Here is a 20,437-nt window from a genome sequence, read left to right as displayed (position 1 = left end):
AAATACCGAAATGAGCTACATTGGAGAGGCACCAATTGGATTAAGAGATTGTGGGTTGGGAGGCTGCAGCATGGCCCTCGGTCTGTGTTGCGCATTCTCTCCATCACCACCAGAAAAAGCCTTACCCAGGGAGGGAGAGGGCAGCAGCCACAGCCCCCATGGCACTGCAGAGCTCCTGGGGCTGGGGGACTGTGACCCAGCCCCACACAGAGCAGCTTTGGTGCCTCTGTGCAGCTCCAGGAGAGAACAGAGATTTCTGAGGCAGCTGCCTGACCTATTTTCGAGCTGCCTGCCAGGGGCCAGGCAGGGATTCACCCAGATGGAGCTGCCTGCAGGTGCCTGGGGCTCCACACATTGCTTTGGGGCTGTGTGCCTTGTTCTGGGGGCTCTACACATTGTTCCAAGGGCTCTGCATTGCTCCAGGGGCTCCATAAACTGCTCCAAGGGCTCTGCATTGCTCTGGGGCTCTGTACAGTGCACCAGGGACTCCATACACTGTTCCAAGAGCTCTGTGCATTGCTCCAGGAGCTCTGTACACCACTCCAAGGGCTCTGTGCATTGCTCTGGAGCTCTGTACACTGCTTCCAGGGCCTCTGCACATTGTCATCTTGCAGTTTCTCTTAAGAACTGCTGGTGCTGCTGAGGCTGCTGCCCTCTCCCGTCCAGCCGTTTGCTGCCCACAGCAGCTGCTGCATCTCTGCCACGTCGCAGCCTCCGTCAGCATCTCCGCGACGGCCACTCACTGCCTGTGTCTCCGGACACACCAGCATCAGCCAGGGCCCAGCAGGCCCAGCACCGATGGCCTTTTGCTCCTGCGGCGCCTGGCCGGCCCCTGGGGGACCCTTGTCACCCAGGTGGGGGACACTCAGGGCAGGTGCTGCCCACCCTCACCAGCAGCCGAGGCCGGGCTGTGTCCCTGCCTGCCACAGAGGAGTCAGGTCCAGCACTGCCACGGGCAATCTCCTGCTGTACATAGATCCTTTCGGGGTGGTTTTTAGCATTTTCATGGGTAATCGGGGTTTTGGTTTGGTTTGGTTTTTTTAAAAGACTCTCTAGTTTTTGGAATGTGGTTTCTCATTTTTACAACTGCCTTTTAATTATTTGTAATATTGGTCAGTTCTGTCTTACTCTGTAAATAGCGGTGCTGGGCATTTCCCAGGGGGGCTGAGCTGAGGCCGGCAAGGAATTTGTGGGGAAAATTTGCTTACGGTGTGGAGATGGCTGATTCTACTCCAGCCCCTCCATGGATTCTGCCCCTGTCCTTCCCACCACCAGTGCCCAGCCTGGGGTGAAACCTGAGGTGTTTTGGGCAAAGCCACGCTTGTCCCTGCCCTGTCCTCCTGCTTCCTCTCACCAGCCCATGCCAAGGTCGCATGAAGGGCACCTTCTGCCCTGATGACAGGCTCTCTGCCCACCCCATCCTGCACCCCTGTGTCATGCCTGCTTGTTGTGTGATGAATAAAGGCCCTGCAACCCCTCACCCCCACCCTTGGTGCTGCCTTCCCATGCTGTGGTGGGGAGACCGTGCTGTCTGTCCTGTCTGAGGCGGTGCTGCTGCGAAGGGAGGTGTGGGGCAATCCTGTCTTTCTGTCCCTGCCATCCTGCCTGCTGCCCAGCCCACACATGGTGTCCCATCCTCTCCTCACCCACCTGTCTGTCCCTGACACTGCCCCCATGTGCTGACCCCAACTGTGCCACACCACCGGGGCTTCTTGTCAGCTCCCGTGGGTCCTCACTGCCAGCACTGTCACCCCACACCAGGCTCCCCTCAGCTTTGCACTGTGCTTGTGGTGCTGGTGTTTCTCATGGCTCCCCTGTCCCATCCCAGCCTGCCCAGCAGCTCACCCCAGCCTGCACACACACCCACATACCCCTTCCTCTGCTGCCCGTGGCTTCCTGCCCTTGTGCCCCTTGGTTGGACTTGATGATCTCAAAGATCTTTTCCAACCTTAATGATTCTGTGATTCTCTGATCACCTGCTGGTCCCAGCCTCCCCTCGCTCCATTAAACTCTCCCACACTGAGGTCCTCCATCACCCACCAAAACCCACCCCTCCTTCTTTTGCTCCTCCATCATCCTTCATGTCCCATCCCTTTCATCTCTGCTCTTTGATCCCTCATGTTCCATCCCTCTTTATTGTGCTCTTTCATCACCCACCTAACCCAACCCAGCCCTCTTTCCTCCTTCCTGTGCTACTCCATCCCATTCCTCTTTCCCATGTTCCATCACCCACCACATCCCATCCCTCCTGTGCATCTTTTATGTCCCAACCCTTCTTCCACTGCCCCCCCATTGTCCACCCATCCCTCCTTCCTTGCTGTCATCCACTGTGTTCCATCCCTCCCTGCCACCCTCCTCCATCACCCACCAGGTCCCATCCTTCCTTTCTATGCTCTTCTGTCAGCCACCATGTCCTGTCCCTCCTTCCTGTCCTGTATCCTCCATCGTGTTCTATCCTTTCTTGTGCTCTGCTGTCACTCATCACCTCCAATCCCTCCCTGTTCTCCCCCACTCCCTTCAGATCCCATCCCTCCTTCCAGAGTGTGCTGTCATCAACTGTGTCCCATCCCTCCCTGCCATGCTGTTCTCCTCCATTACCCACCATGTTCCCTCCCACCCTCTTGTGCTCCTGCATCCTATGCTGCATCCTATTCCTCCTCGTTCTGCTCCATCACCTACCACCTCCCATCCCTTCTTCCTGTGCTCCTCCACTGCCCTCCATATCCCACCCTCCAGTCTTCCTGCAACACTTTCATCCCATCCCTCTCACCTGCTCCTCCTTCATTCACCACATCTTGTTCTTTATCTTCATTCACCCCCCCTTCTTCTCACATCTTCTCTTCCTTCTTCACCTTCACCCTGTCCCATCCATCCATGACTTGCTTTGCCTCCAGCTTTTTCTTTCATGTTCATGTCATCTCACCATGTCTTCTTCAGCTCCCACCACCACTGTCCTCTACATCTTACATCAGCTTATCCCTGCTTATCCTCCATTAGCTCCCATCTTCACCCCAACATGTTTCAACCTCCTCCACTCCTCATCTTCTCCACATCTTTCTTCATCCTCTTCTCTCTTCCTATCTCCTCTCTCAACTTCCTTCACTTCCCCATCCCAAAATCCACCCTCACCTCCCACCAATTCACCATCCTTTCAACTGCCAATGTCACCCAAATTTACCTTCTCCACCTCCACATTTCCAATCCCCTCTTTGTCCATTTCCCATCTCCTCATCCATCCTCCTTCATTGCACTCCAGTCTGTCTTCTACTATCCCCCTAAGTGTCTCTCTGTCCCTGCTGTCATCCTTGTCCATCTCCTGCTGTCTCCTCATCCCTCTTCTCCATCTCCCCTCCATCCTTTTCCTCCACCACCTGCCGTCTAACATCTTCTTGTTTTCCTCTTCCATTTTGTCCTCATCCTCCACTTCCCACTGTCCTCCATTTGTCCTCTTGCCCCACACCAAACACTATTTGCCTGTCCTTCCTCACCCTCCACTTTCTACCATCTGCTCAGTCTCCTCATCCTCTGCAACCTCTCTTTTCATTGTCCTTTCCACCATCTTCCATCTCATACTTCTTCCTCCACCTCAATCCTTCCTGTGACCCTTCACTTCCCAGTGTTCCCCATACTTTTTCCTGTAGTTTCAGCTCTTGCCCTGCCCCTCTCACACTCAACCTCTGGCTATCTCACCATCCTCTGTCATTTGCTTCCCACAGTTTCCCTGTTTCTCCTCATGCTCCTCCACTTCTCTCCACCTTCATATCCCTCCTTGTCCTCTAATGTCCCACATATCTCACAGATTTCCCTCTCCAGCCATCCTTCCTTGCCTCACAGCTCCCTCTCTAACTGTCCTTACATTCTCCTTCATCTCCCACCTCTGTCCTGACTTCCAATCTTCTCCCAGCCTGACCTCTCCCCTTCATCCCCTCCTCCTTCCTCCCTGAACTCTTGTACTCCCAGCACATCTGACTCCAGTTGCAATTTTCTGCTTCTCTTCCTGCTTCTCCTGCCGTATATCCCATCCCTTACTGACCCAGAAAAGCCACTACCAGCCACCCCCAAAGCAAGCAGGAAGGGCCCTTCCTGACATCAGGAAACACTTCTCCTTAGGGCTGGTGCAGCTGGAACAGGTCATGGGGGAAAGGGGATGATCTCTGCCCTTGGAAGGTTTTAGTAACTCAGCCAGATAAAGTCACCAATGTCCTGATCTAACATTAGCAATAACTAACATGGAACGTGGAGCTCAACTAGATTCTCCTGGGATCACTTCAAGCAGTGAAGGATTTCCAAGAGGGGTGAGAAAGGCCAGGAATGGCTTTGGATGCATTGCTTGGGACGCTGCAGGACGTGAACTATCCCTGCCACTTGCCACTGTTCCATGGTGCTCAAGCAGACCCACCACACACTGCTCCAGCAGGACCATGCCGTGCTCCACAAGGACCATCCCACCCTGCTCCAGCAGGACCACCCCAGCAGGACCATTCCATGCTGCTCCAGCAGGACCACCCTAATGCTGCTCCAGCAGGACCAGCCCATGCTGATTGAGCAGGACCATCCTACCGTGCTTGATCAGCAGCACCCCAAATTGCTTGAGCAGGACCTCTCCAGGCTGCTTGAGCACGATCATCCAATGTAGCTGGAGCAGAACCTTCCCATGTTGCCCAAGCAGGACCACCCCATGTCGCTCGAGCAGGACCACTCCAGGCTGTTCAAGCAGGACTGTTCCCAGGCTGCTTGAGTACCATGGGCCAGGCCAAAGTGGCTTCCTGAAAAAGCTGCCAGCTCCTAGGCCAGTCAGCAATCCCTGAGATGTCACCTCAGACCCAAGAGCCAGGGACCCTTCATCACCTTTGTTTCCCTCCCCTCAGGCTGGGCCCTGCAGGGCCATGGCCATCCCCTTCCAAAAGCCTTATGGCTGCATTAGGGCACAAGGCTGCTGGCACTGCTGCCCAGGGGAGGACAGGTCTCCTCTCCATCCCAAGGGAGCTCCAGACCCTGAGGGACCTGCATGCAGGGCCTTTCCACAGCATCCCATATCACTCACGCACAAGGACCAGCCAGCCTCGCTTCACCACAGACTCTGCCTTGCCATGTTGGACACTCCCAGCCATCCCATGGAGGGGACAATGCCCTTTCCTAGGGGATGTGCCAGAGGGACTGTCCCACTGCAATGCAGGGACAGGGCACCCAGTGTCTTTATGGGGTGGGGGTGACATTTGTAAAGCATTCCTGCCCACATGCCTTCCTGGCTGGTAAATCTGGGGGAGGGTGGAGGGAATTTGCTACCTGTGTTAGGAAGTAGCTGAACTTACGTGTCTCCCCAAGCTGGATTTCTTATTCCAAATGTTCAAACTGTTGTATATTGTACTGGGATTTTTACATTGAATTATTGTAGAAAGCAAAAATTTAAACCAAGTCTGTTAAAAAATAAACATTAAAAATCTCTATGAAAAAATAAATGCGAGCTTGTCTCCAAGTCCTCTCCTTACAGATGTGCCAGAGCAGGGATGTGGCTCCAGCGGTGGCTTTCCAGAGTGAAACCACACCACCCTCTGGTGTCAGCACCGACCTCAGCTCCGCGCTGGCCCTGCTCCAGCCGTGTCCCTTTGCTCCCAGCTCTGCCTGGCTGCCAGCGCATCCTTGCACCGCCCCAAATCCTGCTCAGTCAAAGCAGGTCCCACCCTGCTCCCAGCACACGGACATCCCCGCACGGTGTGGGGCAGGACGTGGCCAAGCCAGAAGGAAGCAAAGCAGGAACGCAGCAGAGTTGCTTTGCTGGGTGCTGGCATCACCCTCACAGCCCCACCGGGCGCTGGTGCTACTTCCCAAGCTGCCGGAGTGTGGGATGTACTCCTGTGTCCACACAGCCTCGCCCTGGGCATGACCGAGCCTGACCCAGAGCTCCAGCTAGCCCTTCCTGCTCAATAAAACGGGGACAAAAGAAGGCAGCCACGTTTATGGGTGTGAAAGGACATGCTCTGAAGCCTGGGGACAGCTCACACAGGGAAGCTGTTTATTAAACCCCAATCTCCTCTCCGTGCTGCTGATGAAAGCACTGCCTCTCCTGAGCCCTGTTTCCCTTCCTCTGCAGCCCAGGCTTCCAACAAATCTCTTACCGACCTGGCCCCCTCTCCCAGAATGAAAATAGCACCAGCTGGCAGAGCCCAAGTAAACAAATGAGCCACTGTGAGAGGAGAGAGCATCTTTATAAGTTAATTGGCGCCATCTAAGAGTCAGACAGACATTTCCCGTGGATAGATCGCTCAAGAAGCTCAGGCAAACAGCACTAACGTGTCTCCTGGGTTTGATTTATAAGCCTGATTGCATTACTAGCTCATCTCCATATAGAATAATTATGAGTATATTGTCTGTACTCTGCAGAGGGCTAAATTACCAGGCTCTGATATTCATCAGCTACTCCTTGAAGCTTAAAACCGCCTCAAATTCAGAGCTCTCTCTCCCAGTGACAGCAGTGGTAGAAAGGAAACAGCTCAAGCTTGATCCTTGTTTTCAGCACAACCTGGCTTGCTTTAACACCCCGATTAAGCGGGCGGCTGGAGGGAGGGAGCACCTTGAGCCAAAGGGCTGTGGAGCAGGGAAGTGCCGGAACCCTGAGCCAAGTGTATTGGTATTGAGCAGTTACATTTACAAACAAAGGAGCTGATAACTCCCAGCAGGACTGAAGGGCTCTTATCACGGTGCTGATTAAAATTTCCTCTGCAGCCAGCGACGAGGGGGAGTGTCCTCAGTGGAGAGACAGTGCAAGCCGGTGTTTAACCCTGTTGCTGCTGAGTGCTGATTCATTCAGCACAAGTGAAGAGCTGCCCAGCCTGCCCATGTGCTGAAAATTAGCCCAGAAAGCCCCAGCAGGAAGATCAACAGCCTGGTCACATCCTCTCACTCCATCTCCTGCGCCTCCCACTCCATCTCACCCCTGCTTTGCAGGTCCCAGGAGGTTTTGCTGGTGTCACTTGTGATTCCTTCCAGATCCTTTGCTCTTTTGTTCTGCCCCTCAATTCTCTGTCTTTGCCTGTGGTTAAAGAAATCTTCCTCTTCCCAGTATGGGATATTCTGATAAAGGCTTTCACTGCCTCTGGCATGGCCTTGCAAGGCATAAACTTGTTTGTGCTGCGGTATGTTCACCAAGAGTAAGGTCCATGATAAGAAGATGCCTTCTCTGATTAGCATCACCAACAGCTGTATCACCAAGCTGCTGGATCTGCCTCACTGGGCCCTGGTCCAGGCTGCCCTGCCCAGGAGACACTCGAGGAGGAGTGGACAGGCAGTGGGAGAGGAGGTGGCTTGCTGTCCTCCTCCAGACAAGCCCATGAGCCTCAGTCATCACACTGGTGCCTCGGTGTGGCTCAGACACCTCTGTGCCTTCCTGGGTTCCTTCCCCCACTGCTGTGGGTTGCATCCTTCCTGCCTGATACTCTCAGTGATTTGCACCTACAGGGATGTGATTCCCACACATTTATTGGCAATAAGGCCAGTCAGAAGACAATGCCCTGTGACTCCACTTGGAGCCCCCAGGCAAGTCACCTGCTCACTGGAGCAGGGCTTTGCCCAAATTAGCACAAGTTTCCCATGTGAGGCTGCCTCCTGCTCACCCCACCAGGATCAGAAGGTCTGAGGTGTACAAACCAGTTCACACTTTCCAGTTTCTTTCCCCCACCCCCAGAATCTCCAGGACTGAGATCTTTCATGTCAGGGAAGATGCAGTGAAGGGTCCCACCACGGCTGCTGAGCTGCTGTGGGCACTGCACTAGAGAGGCTGTTTCCAGAGTATCCCAAATTTCCAGAGTATCCCTGATGCCTTTTCCTGGTCTTAAAATCAAGAGTCATACATGGTTAGAAGGGGAAAAGGGATTTTACCTTGGTATTTATTTTAAGGATCCTTAGGTGTACACGTCCAGGTCATATGCATCAAGATGCACCCTGCCCAATGTGCCCCAAAAGGTCTGGTATAACATTATAGGTGTTACTAATTAGCAGATCTATCAAAGATTCCCCAATGGGAGGCTCAAGTGAGCCCCCCTCCCCAAGGAGCCTTCCCCTGGATGGTTCTATCTTGGTTTACAGAATGTGTTCTGGAGAGGACCTTGGGGTCTGGGGCACACTGATCCCCAGCTACGAAGCTTCTAAAATGTTGAGTCTCTTAGCTTGACAAACAAGTCCAAGAATGTAGGCAAAAAGCACTGAGAATACAGAAGTTGTAAAAAGGTATAACAGGGGTATAAAAGAAAAGGCAAAAAATCTTCATGGCATCATCCCAAGCAGAGTCTGAGCAAGACACCACATATCCTGGCCAGTATCTTTTTTTGACCCTCTGAGTCTCTTCAAGAGACCTTAATATACATCAACATATATACTTTAAGTACTTTTATTCCTTTACAGGAAGAGGGAAATAAAGGGCCTATAAAGCAGCTGATTTTCCAGGACTGCCTGGTGAGTTAGGAGAGCTGGGAACCAAGCTCGGAGCAAACCCTGCAGCATCCAGCCCCACCACACACCAGCTCCCAGGGCAGGAGACCAGCTGGATGCAAACTTCTCTGGGGTGGAGGAGCCGGAGCAGCAAAGCATGGTCACACAGCAGGAGCCCTTTCCTAGATCCTGTAAAATCACCAAGGGAAGTCTGGACATACCAACAAATTGTTCAAGGCCAGGTCGGACAGGGCTTGGAACAACCTGGCCTAGTGGAAGGTGTCCCTGCCCATGGCAGGGGGTTGGAATGAGGCGAGCTTAAAGTTCCCTTCCAACCCAAAGCATCCCATGATTCAGTGTTTTTGCAGCTGTGAGACACTGAAATGAAAATGTGAGGAGGGCTTTTTGTGCTGTGGGGGTCAGACTGATGGTACCACCTCTGTGGCTCACAATCCTGTACACAGCTGCTTTGACAGTCACTGGAAGAGGAGAGAGCTTGGGAAAATAATAGGAGGCTATTTGGAATTTTCTGCTTTGCAGGTGCTTTCTGAGAGGAGATGCACCCTCTCCCCATCAGGCAGCTTCCTGGGCCACAGCTGCGGACAGCTGCAGCACAACAACTGAATTCCCTGGCTGCAGCAGCCCAAGCTGGACAACGCTGGATGAAGGACAGCTGTGGGGCTGGTGGGACATGGTGCTGCCCCAGCCTCGTGGCTCAGAATGTCCTGCACACTCAGGCAACAGTTGCTGGACAGAAATCATGCTGTCACTGAGGCTGGTGGGGAATTTCAGCTGAACAAATCACCAAAAGCAAAAGGCCAATGAGAAGGGAAGCAGAGGGTGCCTCCCAGATCTGCAAACCACCTCTTCACTGGCTCTGGGACACTGTCCTGTGACAAGGAGAGTGACAAAGCCCTTTTGCAGCAGTGGGGTGAATGACAGCCCCCTTCCTGGCACTTAGGGGGACGGAGGATTTGTTAGAAAGCTGCTGGTAAATGCCAAATCCCTGGGACACAGGCTGCTAGAACTGAAGGTCGGCAACTCATAACAGAAAATTTTCAGCTTGAGGTGGAGTCTGAAGGACATCAGAACTGCTGGGTTTGTCCCACTTCTCAGGAAAGGATCAGTGTGGTTTCCAGTTGGGCTTGTTCAATGATGTGCCAAGTGTACCCAGACACTCATGGGGCTGTGCCCAGACCATCGATCCAAGGGGAGTGCTGGAGTGCAATTCCTATAGCTCCTGAGGAGCTTCAAAAATAGGCCTGTCAGAGAGCCCAGGCTGCAGAGCCAAATTGACTTTTCCTTAAAACCCCCCACTTTTTGTAATAGGGAACTTGGAGGTAATGATACTGCTGGCTGGTGAGGGGAAGTATTTTGCAGGATTTGGCTGTATCCTTACTGGTCTACCTACAAAGAAAGCCTGGGCTCAGAAACTGGTGATCCCAGGCTGAAAGTCCAATGAGGAATGTGCTAAAACTGGGCATCTGGATGGATTTGACTTGTGCTGGAGATTTCACCTTCATCCATGTGATAGTGATCGAGACCCTGCACACTGCTCTTCCTGTGATTTTTTTTTTTCCCCTGTAACTAACAATGAAATAGCTTTCCAGGACAGGGATTTTATACCACATGGCTGAGGAAGCTTTGTTACACGGGCTACAGTGTGGTGTGGGGGTGGCTGACAGATTTGGGGTATAAATCCTGCTGAGCTCATGTTGGAGGTGTGTAGAGAGTATCTCTGGAGTGATACTGTCCATAGGACACAGTCCATGGAGGGAGATATCACCTGAACTACTCCTGGGTTTCACCTCAGACTAAACCAGCTGTGTCCTCCTAAATGGGGTCACAGAAGAATCCTTGCCCTGAAGCAGTGTGGGCAGGCAGCAAACTGACACCAGAGCAGGGAGCTGCAGCACAGGTACACCCTTCAAAACTAGGGAGCATCCTTAATGGAAATGACATTGCTTGGAGTGGCAGACGATGCTCACCAGTCCACAGGTTCGTGTCTCCTCCTGTCTACAGAAGGGCAACACTCCCAGGGAGTGCACAAAACCATGGAAAACCCAAGGATACCAGAGCAGGCTGTACCTGCTCACTGACAGTGTGCCACCTTGGCCCTGGCCCAAACCAGCAAAAAATTCCCAGGGCAGGTGGCTCCCTGGGCACAGCAGTGCTTTGTTCCAAAGGGTGATATTCCCCAGTGGAGAAAAAGGATTTGAGGTTTTGGCAGCCTGCCTAAGAAATATCTTCTTGGCAGGCAATGTCATAGGGGCAGGCAATGCTGTAGGGGCAGGTGGGCTTAATGTCAAGGATTGAGATGACAGTGGGTCTGCTGCAGGAGGTACAACCACAGGCAACTCCTGCTCTGAGACCAGACTCTTGGAATCACGTTAATCCTTGGGAGACCCCAGCTCCAGCCTCCTGCTCCAATGGGCATGGTTACTCAGGGGCTTATCTTGTTGAATTTTGTCTAAAGACTGTGACCCTGCTCCTACTCCGGGCTCCTGTTCCAGCATTTGACTGCCTTCTTGGTGAAAAAAAGTGGAAAAAAAAAAGAAAAAGCCTAATTTCTCACTACCTCAAAAGATCTGTACAATGTTCTTGCAGGAGAAAGGTGCTCCGTGAACTGCCACAGCTTGCTGTGCTCACACAGCTCAGTGGAGGGGAAGTGGAGGGTCATGGATCCAAATGAAAGTTGTTTTCTGCAGGGGGACAAGGCATGGAGTGTTGGTCATGCCTGCTGGCTTGTGTTGGGGCTGGATCTCATGGATAGCGCTCTGGGCTGCTCCCCTCGCCTGGCAAAGTGGCAGGGACGGGCACGGAGGGGACACAGCTCCTGCTGACGAGGGAGAGGTGGCTGACAGGGCAGCACTGTTAAATGGGGACACTGCTGGCATGGGGGGATAGGGCTGATGGTGGGGGGACAGGGGGCCGTGGGCTGACAGGGGACAGTGGGACATGGCTGTCGGGGGGACACCGCTGACAGGGGACACTGCTGACAGGGGACACTGCTGACAGGGGACACCGCTGACAGGGGACACTGCTGACACGGTGGGGACTCACCCCTGATGGCGGGGACGTGGCCGGCAGGGGGACACCACTGACAGAAGGGCCATGACTGGTAGTGGAACACCACTGGTGGGGGACAAACGGCTGACGGGGGGGACACGGTGGGTAGGGGACGTGGCTGCAGGGTGACTTGGCTGATAGGGGGACACCACAGACACAGAGGACACCGCTGACAGAAAGGACACGGCAAACAAGGGGACACCAGTGACGCAGGGGACACCAGAGATACAGGGACACCAGAGATACAGGGACACCAGCGGCACGCTGCCCCCGCCGGCGGGGCACACGGCCGCTCTGGAACATGGCCGCCGCCCCGCTCCGCCGTGAGGGCGGGCCGTGCCCGCCGTGCCCGCCCCCGGCTCGGCGCGGCGGCGGAGCGGGGCTGGGCGGCCCCCGCCCGCGCATAGCCCCGGCGCCTCGCCATGGTGCTGCCGGGGGAGCAGGCCCGGCTCTACCGGCCGCGGCCCGAGCTGCTGCCCGCGGCCCATGTCCCCTCGCTGCCCCACTACCAGCGCCTCTATCAGCGCTCCGTGGAGGAGCCGCACGGTGAGCGGGGCCGCGCGGGGCCGGCGCGGCGGGGCGGCGGCTGCCCGGGCCCTCCGGGGGCTGCCCGCGGGGCTGTGGGGAGCCCTCCGCGAACCCCTCCGTGGGAGGTGCGCAGGGGGTGCCCCTCGTGTCGCCACGAATGTTACGTGCCTCATCCCCGTTTCCCTCATCCCTGCTTTCCTTTCCTTGCTTTCCCCATCCCTGTTTCCCGCTCACGGGCTCCGGCTCCCGTTGCCTTTGCAGAATTTTGGGGGGACATCGCTAAAGAGTTCTACTGGAAGCGTCAGCACACGGGCCCCTTCCTGAAGTACAACTTCGACGTGACCAAGGGGAAGATCTTCATCGAGTGGATGAAAGGAGCGACCACCAATATCTGCTACAATCTCCTGGACAGAAATGTCAATGAGAAGAAGCTTGGGGACAAAGTTGCTTTTTACTGGTAAGTTTCTGGTAAATAGCACGCTGAAGTATACAAACAGTGTCGATTTCTACTGAGGTGAATGAAAACATAAAACCTGAGAGGGGCTAATCTTTAGACAGGTTCAGCACGTGTTTGCTTGCAGTGTCCTTGGGAAGAGCTGTGCCGGGAAGCTTCTCTGCCCTTCCCGAGAAGCTTCTCTGCCCTGCCTGGGATGCACCGAAGTGCCCGGCATAGCAGCGGGGAGCGCCTGACTCGCAGCTCTGCCTCTGCAGTTGTACCTGCTGAGAGCTCAGAGCGGTCAGACAGGAGCGAGGCAGGTGCCACAACTCCCTGGTGAACGAGGTGGATGTGGGTAGAGGCACGAGATGAGGAACAGCCAACATCCGACAGCTAGAAGCTAATAAACCCCATTATCTCCCGTGTTTATGTTTTGTGGGTCTGGCAAGTTTCCACTGGCAGAAAGGTTCTAATACCTGAGCTTATGTGTGGATTTCTTGCACTTGAATGTGTGGTGCTTTCAGAAAGACTGGCTTCTCTACCTTTGGGAAGAAAAGTTGCTTGCAACCCTATCTGAAGTATGTTTCTGGTTTATTTTACCAGAGTAGTTACTAGTGTTAAAATCCATGTGAAATTTAATTTTCATATTGAGACAAAGTAGGTTTCACTGGTGATGTCCAAGCTCCAGAAGTAATGCTCTCCTGCTGAACTAGCTCAGCTGGCACCACAGCTGTGTCCTCAGACAGAGCTGTGCCTGGCTCTCCCGTGCATTTTGCTGTTTCCCTTGAACTGGTATTTTGTTGCCTGGGTATGTGGCAGGGCAGAAGCACAATTAAATGTACCCCATAGTAGGGATGCAATAACTCATTGGGATATGGTGACTCCCTTCAGCAGAGCAGATGGAGAAATCCTAATATCATTGCAATAAAAGTATCAGATACTCTACGTGATTTATTGTGCAGCTAAAGGTCCCCCTGAGTCACTTGGTGTAAAGTTGACGGGGAGCCACCCCGCTGCTGAAAGGAACGTGGTTATACCAGTGTGTCTGTTATACCAGTATGTCTGTGGCTGTAAAATTGGGTTCATAGAGTTTCTACAGTTTCTATCCATAGCCCTTCTGCTTCAGTGAAAGAATTACACACACTGCCTAGCAGATAATCATATTGATAAGGCACAGGTGAGATGCTGGAAAGTGTTTACTTCCCTGCTAGTTAAATAGATTCTCTAGCTCACTCTGATGTAAAATGACTGCAGTTTCTGAATGAAAACTCCTTTGTAAACTCATGCAGGTAAAGGTGTGCCAGCAAACAAAGTCATTTGGCAGCCAGTGCTGGTCCTGTGCTGGGGTTTGTTGAGGGACTGAGTTCTTCATATTCATAAATCTTTGTGTGACAGCAAGGCAGCAGCCTACAGTTTTAATTTGGGCTTGGTGAACATTTTTCTTGTTGGTTATTCTGGCAGCCTTTGTGGGGGTATTTGTGATGCTGAACAAAGCTTGGAGTGGATATGAAAATGGTGGGTGGCTGTCAGTCATGGTGTTCACAGTGCAAAAAAATAAAGTCTCTCTTCCTCCTTAGCAGAGAGTTTCCCCTGACTGTTTTGGGGTAAACTCTCCTAGTGTGGCTCTGTCACAGGTGACCAGGCACTGTAGTGTGGAGCTGTCAGCTGGGAATGCCAGTGGGAGTGAGGGAAGAGGTGCGACATGTGTGGCACTGGCCTGCAAACATGTGGCACTGAGGACTTGAGAAAGCGGAGCTGAGGGTTGCAACTCATAAAATTCCTCCTCTCTGGGCAGCTGGTTTTCTTCAAAACAAAACAATAATTAATTGCTGTCATCTTGTCCTCTCAAGTTTTGTGTTTAACACTCTGGAATGAGCCTGGCTCCCTAAAACTTGTTGAGACTTGTCACACTGTATAAAAGGTCAAAAAAGAAATTAAAGCCTCTGAAAGCTGAAGAGGTTTTTTTTTATTTTTGAACACCTGAGCCACTTGATTGCTTCTAAGAAAGTCTTAGCCTGCTAGATGGGAAAGGTGCTGAACTTAAAACAAGATTTTGTTGACTGCCCAGCTCTGAGAGCTCTGTAAAGGTACAGGACCATGGTCTTTGCTTTCAGAGACGAGGAAGTTAGGGAAAAGTTGAATAATGTTTGGAGGCATTGCTGAGTGTCTCTGAGAAGCGATGTGTCCTTACAAAACTCAGAACTGCTGGCTGTGGCTGTCTCCACTCTTGCATGGATGGGAGGGAGTGAGCAGCTCATCGGGGTTTGTTATGGCCAAGCTGCTCTAAAGGTTCCTGCACCACCAGCAGCCCAGGACTGCCCAAATTGGCTCCACTCAGAGGGTCTAATCCCAAGCCACATGGAATTGCGTTTTCAGCACAAAGGGCAGTACATGGGATTGCCTAATGTTGCAGAACTTGTACATAGGTGATGTTTGCTGTCATGGTGTCGTCTTCATGGTGCTGTTAGGACTGTGTAGTTCAAAATGGCCATCCTGAGCTGGTAGGAAACACGGATTTTTCCCTGTTGCCTGCTTCACTAGGGTATCTTGGGCTGCTTGCGAACGTTACAAATATTTCTGGTTTTGTTGCTTCTGATTCCTCTTTCTCTGCTTGGTATTGTTGATGTGGCCTAAAAAAAGGAACAGAAGCTCCAGGAAATGCTTCTGATAAAGTGCTGCTCTCAAAAGTGAAATCTCTTTCATAATGGTGTGCAAAGGCTGAGGTCAGTAACAGCAGTTGCTGTGCAGGTGGGTACCTCTGGTGACTCTTGTGGGCCTTGCAGGGGAAAGGGACTGGACCAGCTACTGGGATGATAAGGGGACTTGCAGCAGTTCTGGGGACTTTGTGTTGGGTGGTTAATTAGGGCAGGAGCACAGTATTCCTTCACCCTGCTGTAGACATGCCTAAGCCACTTGGACAGCCCTTAGTTCTGTGGGGAAGCGTCTGTTAATAATCTCATATAAACTTCAGCCTGGGCAGCCTGTGGAGGTGAAAATATAACCAGGTGGGAATGAAAAAAAACTAACATCTGTTGCAAAACTCTCTAATTAGACCCCAGGGTGTGAAAATACTTGGGTGAGGCCTGTTCTGTGTGTAACCTGTGCCTCTGTTTCTCAAGCCAGTTACCCCAGCTGCAGTGCTGGTAGTGCCTGGTGGGACCAGGGACAGGAGGAAGAGCTTTGTTTTTAGAGTCCCTGTAGCTAAGGAGGTGGGGCTTAGCTGGGTGCTTCTGGCTTCTGCCATCTCTGGGAGAGTGTATTCATTTTCTGCTTTTTTATATTGGCATATGACATTACACATCTAGAAAGGAGCAATAAAGAGAGTAAGGCTGCCAGAGCTTACTGGAGCTTTGTTTAACAAAATAATAAGTGCCTCTTCTGGGCCTGGAACAAACAGGACATGCAAATATAAAATTAGGAGGTGTGGTTTGTTTGGTTTGGGTTTCTTTATATGATTTGACTTTAAAATGTAATCATGGATTTAGGGCCTTGTAGCCTTGAGGTTTCTTCCAATAAAACTTTCTGTAAGACAAAACCGAGCAACTATAAGAGCATGTTTAAAATAAATAAAAGAAAGAAACCAACCACCCCACACATCTGTCATATGCACAGATGCTGTGGCAGAGCATGCTGGCTGTTAGCATCCAGCCTTTCCAAGTGCTTAATTGGAGTTGGCTTCTACATGGTGCAGTTGGCTCTGCTGCTTCCACTGGTTTCAGGATTGTGGCTTCCTGTGTCAAGCTGACCCTTCAATTCTTTTGTAACTTCCTGGATGACTTGCTGCCCTTTCAGTGATGCAGCCTCTTTCAAGGCTCTTCTGGTGATGAAAGTACGCGACTAAATCACAGTTTCTTTAAAGAACAAAATTCACAACTGGGAAGGTTGCTTTTACTGATCCACACTTGTGGGCATGTGCATGGTTTAGTTCATGCCCACAGCACTACCCAGGCTCAGCACAGCTCTTTTCCTGATGGGGATTCTCTATGGGAAAAGGGATGGCCCCATGCAGCCCTTTCTGGGGTGCCTCCTCAGCATTCCATGTCATCTCCCTGTTGTGTGTGTTAAGGGATAGATTGCTGGTTTTGGCAGATAATAATTATTTTGGAAGCACTGCTGAACAGTACAATGCTCTGCTTCTGGAGATCAGGTACATTATGTGCACCTAAAATAGGTAATAAATTACATTGAATGTATGAGTATTTTACGAAGCTGTAAATCTTCAAGGCAATGATAGTTGTAGATTCTATCATGGGAAGTGTAGCTCTTTTCTGGTGGCCTTTGTGAAATCTGCCAGTGTGGGAGGGGATGACAAAACTGGGTGCTTCAGACAGCATTTCTCCCTCCAAACAGGAACATCCCTGTGTTGTGGGGCCCTCCCTGACTGAGCTGCGTGGGTAGTGCAGGAGTGGCAGTAGAGGGAGCATCAATAGAAACATGGTATTAAAACAGGGAGTAGTGTAGTAGCTCAGACATGTCGAAGTCATGTGCTTTCCTGGCTTCTTGGAAATGTTTCCTCTCCCAGTTCTAGGCAGTCACCAGGCAGTGTGGTTAGTGCTGTGCTGGTTAGTGTTTGGACACTCATGTGTAAGTACAGGCTGGGACAGGAGGGACTCACAGCTTCTCCTCAGGTGTAGCTCCCTGACTTTTCTCCGTAAGTGAATGGAGTCTCCAACTTTGGTTGTGGGCTGTTTGGAACAAGGTCGTGGTGGGTTTAAAATTAAATTCATGTAAGTGCTCTGGTTGTCTTATTGTGGGTTTGGTTGGGGATGAGATAAGAAGGTGAAGCTGCCCCAAGGCAGCATGGTGATTCCTGCTTAAGGGTTTGAGGTTCTTGGTTTGGCCTGAGGGGCTGGAAAAAACAGGGATCATGATCTAAAACTTGTTACCAAGGGCTCTATATGTGCGTGCTGAGACCTATTTTCTCCTGTCATGTCTTGAGGTTCTTCTGTCCCAAGTGTTTCTGTTGGACTCATGTGCTGCATCCTCCATCCTGTTCCTTACTAGTGAAATCTCCAAGGTAGTTCCCAGGTGAGCAGTTGTGCCAAAGGGATGAAATAAAGATTTGAGAGCAGCAAACTACCTCCTCAGGCATGTGTGGAGTGTGCTTTCCTGGATGCTGTGAATCAGCAGATTGAGCACTGTGGTACTCAAGCACTTGGCATGCTCAGAGTCACTGGAAGTTGTTTTTCCATTCCAAGGGCTGACTTGAAAGCAGAATTTGACTCATCCCTGTCAGGTACACTTGCTGGTTTGCAGGGAGATGCTGGGAAGCGTGATTAGTTTGATGTTTTGGAGATCTCAAGCCCCATTCCTGCTCTGCAGAGCCTCTTCCATCCCCGAATGCCAGGCAGGGCAGGAGCAGGGAGCTGGCAAGTGCTCTCAGCCTCGTGCTGTTCTGCTATGCAGTACAAGGAAGGAAAGGGACAGATATTAAATGTTGGTGACCACTTGATCACCCAGTGCCTGTGGTCTCCTGTGGTTTTGCCCACTCAGAAGCACCCCTGGACTTGAGCCTCCATGGGAGGGCATTCCATGTTATTGAAGATTTTCTCTGGAAGTAGTTTTTACTGGGCTCAAATAACACATAATCCTGCTCCTGGAGACAGAGTGGGATTTTTCTTCTCTGTTAAGACAAATCTGTTAAGAGAGAAGGCACTCAGGCAACACTTTGTTGGTTGCTCTGTGGCAGAGCAGTGAGGAGAGGGGTTGTTTAACCTCTCCTGCCTGGGAGAGCAGCTCAGCTGCCTTGAAGCAGGGGAGCAACTTTCATTTGGGTTTTGTTGGATCTGTTTGTTCCCAGCCATTTGCTCAGAAACCTTTGGTAGCTGCTACTGGCAGGGATACAGCATGCATCTATATAAATACAAGGGAATATCCAGAAAGTATTGGGCCAGATAAACAAGTGAGATGTCCGTAAGTGCCCAGGATTAGATGGCATGTGCCCCAGATGGGGGGCAGGAACTTGAATGTGGAATTGCAGAGCTGCTGGCCAGGGTATGCTGGTGGTGTTTGCAAAAGGTTGCGGTGCCAAGGGCTGGGAGGTTGCCAGCCCCTCTTTGCCCAGAGAGGGCAATGGAGGGAGTCCTGGGAACCAGTAAATCTGATTTGCATCCCTAGGGGTGCAGTGAAACAGGGTCACTGGGAGAGGTGGTGGAGCTGCTGGCAGAGCTGCCCGAGCACGAGGCCGGTGGCACTGAGCACACAGAGATGGCTCTTTTCAGACCACCTTCGGGAGCTTTCCCACAGAAAGTTGTTCAAGAAAGTAATTCAAGTGTGCCTGGAAGAACAGTGTTTTTGTGGAACTGGTTTAGCCTTGCCCTTTGCTTCCTCACTTTCAGTGGTCACTCTTCAGGGTCAGCAGCAGGACTGCCAAGGACAATGTTGAAACAGAATTGCTGATGGTGGCCAGGCCCACGTGCTCCAGAAACAGCAACTCCTGCTGCTGATGTTGCTCCTGGAGGCAAAACATCAGCTGTGGTTCTTACCCAACATGGTACTTTGGTTCAGTCTAAGAGGCTCTTGGCTGAGCTGCTGTGAACACAACTGCAATGCTGCTGCGTAAATTACACCAGTGACAGCTTTTATCTTCTTACTTAGTACTTTTTCCTCATCCTCCTCATTGCTCTGACAGCTCTCTAGGTCCAGCACAAGGGATTTAATAACTTTTCATGAATTTCTGCTTCCACCCATACCCAAAAATGTTGGTTTATACCCTGTGCAATGCTGCCTTTCTGCATGGTTCTGGGGATGTGGTTGTACAATGACTACCTGGGGCAGTATGAGGGGTGTGTGTGCACTGACAATGGCACCTGGATTTTCCCATTTCTGTGAAACTTCTGTCTTGTTTTGCTTGCAGCTAATACAGGCAACTGGCTGTGTTTTAAGAAAACTTGATTACTGTAGGGAAGGGCACCGTGGTTGTGCCATGATGGCATATTGTAAATATTGGCAGGAGATTTGAAACTTGAGGTGGATAAATGGAGTTCATGGACAGAGAGAATGGTGAACTTCTGTATGGATTCAGGACATGGAAGATCAGAGCCTTCAGTTTGCTCATTGGACTAGAAAACCTGATTATTTTAGCTGTGTGAATCGCTTGTGTGTTCTCCCCTGGTGTGAATGGAGCAGCAGTGGACAAGGACTCCGGCTCCACGTGGATGAGACTTGCTCCAATTAGGGGACAAAATGCTCAAGCTTTGCCAAAAGAGGTGTGAGTGGGTGCTTGTTCCAAGTGTGGCATTTTTCTGGTGGGTTGTTGCACTTGCTGTGCCTGCTGGATTCTCTGTGCTCAGAGCTCCTGGGCTGAAGTGTCGATGGCCAGTGGTTTCACAAGAGCTCTTGCCTCCCTCTTTTTGGGGCAGGGTTTCAGTTCTCTGTTTGCATTTCTGCACATCACTTGGAAATGTCGAAATGAGGTGTGGTAGGAAATCGTGAACCCTGGCAGTTTTCCATGAATTCATTTTTACAGATGTCTCCTCCCTTCTTTGGGGGAATCCCTCAAGGAAGTTGAGGGCCTTCCTGGTTGCTTTGTCACACCTGGCTACCTGATAGTGCCCAGAGAAGCTGTGGCTGCCCCATCCCTGGGAGTGCTCAAGGCCAGGTTGGATGGAGCGTGGAGCAACCTGGGATGGTGGAAGCTGTCCCTGCCCATGGAACCAGGTGGTCTTTAAGATCTTTTCCAAACCAGACCATTCGTTTTATGATTCATTCAGTGGTAATGAAGCATGTTTGCCATTCCTGATGCCACTGACCATCTTCTAAGAGATGTTCCCTAAATGACATTCCAGCAGGTGACACTTGGCCATCACCTCTGGAGGTTTATGATGCATGGAGTTGAAATGTCCACCAAAAATCTGATTAAAAGCCTAATTTCCTACCATGACCTTTATGGATATTGTTTGAGCCTCCATTGAAATTGCCTTGTCTGGCTTTCTGTGTTTCTAGAAGCTCTTCAGAATTTGGCAGAGTGTTCCAGCCAGA

General features: G+C 51.5%; 1 protein-coding gene across 2 annotated transcripts in view; it reads left to right on the top strand.

Annotated features, from left to right (window-relative positions):
- Positions 1–11,851: 11,851 nt before the first annotated feature.
- ACSS2 (acyl-CoA synthetase short chain family member 2) overlaps positions 11,852–20,437 on the top strand; it is a 31,557-nt gene continuing 22,971 nt past the window's right edge. Inside the window, exons 1-2 of one of the 2 annotated variants that reach the window (XM_082292617.1) lie at positions 11,852–12,039; positions 12,283–12,478. In XM_082292617.1, the coding sequence (XP_082148743.1) occupies positions 11,916–12,039; positions 12,283–12,478 (320 nt within the window). In that variant the 5' untranslated portion in view covers positions 11,852–11,915. The remainder of the gene's footprint in view (positions 12,040–12,282; positions 12,479–20,437) is intronic. The other variant, XM_082292616.1, reaches the window with a different exon arrangement.

This window comes from Coloeus monedula (assembly GCF_965178545.1).
Source record: "Coloeus monedula genome assembly, chromosome: 17".
Classification (NCBI taxonomy): Eukaryota; Metazoa; Chordata; class Aves; order Passeriformes; family Corvidae; genus Coloeus; species Coloeus monedula.
Note: the sequence above shows the minus strand (reverse complement) of the source record. Positions and strands in the feature narration are given on the sequence as shown.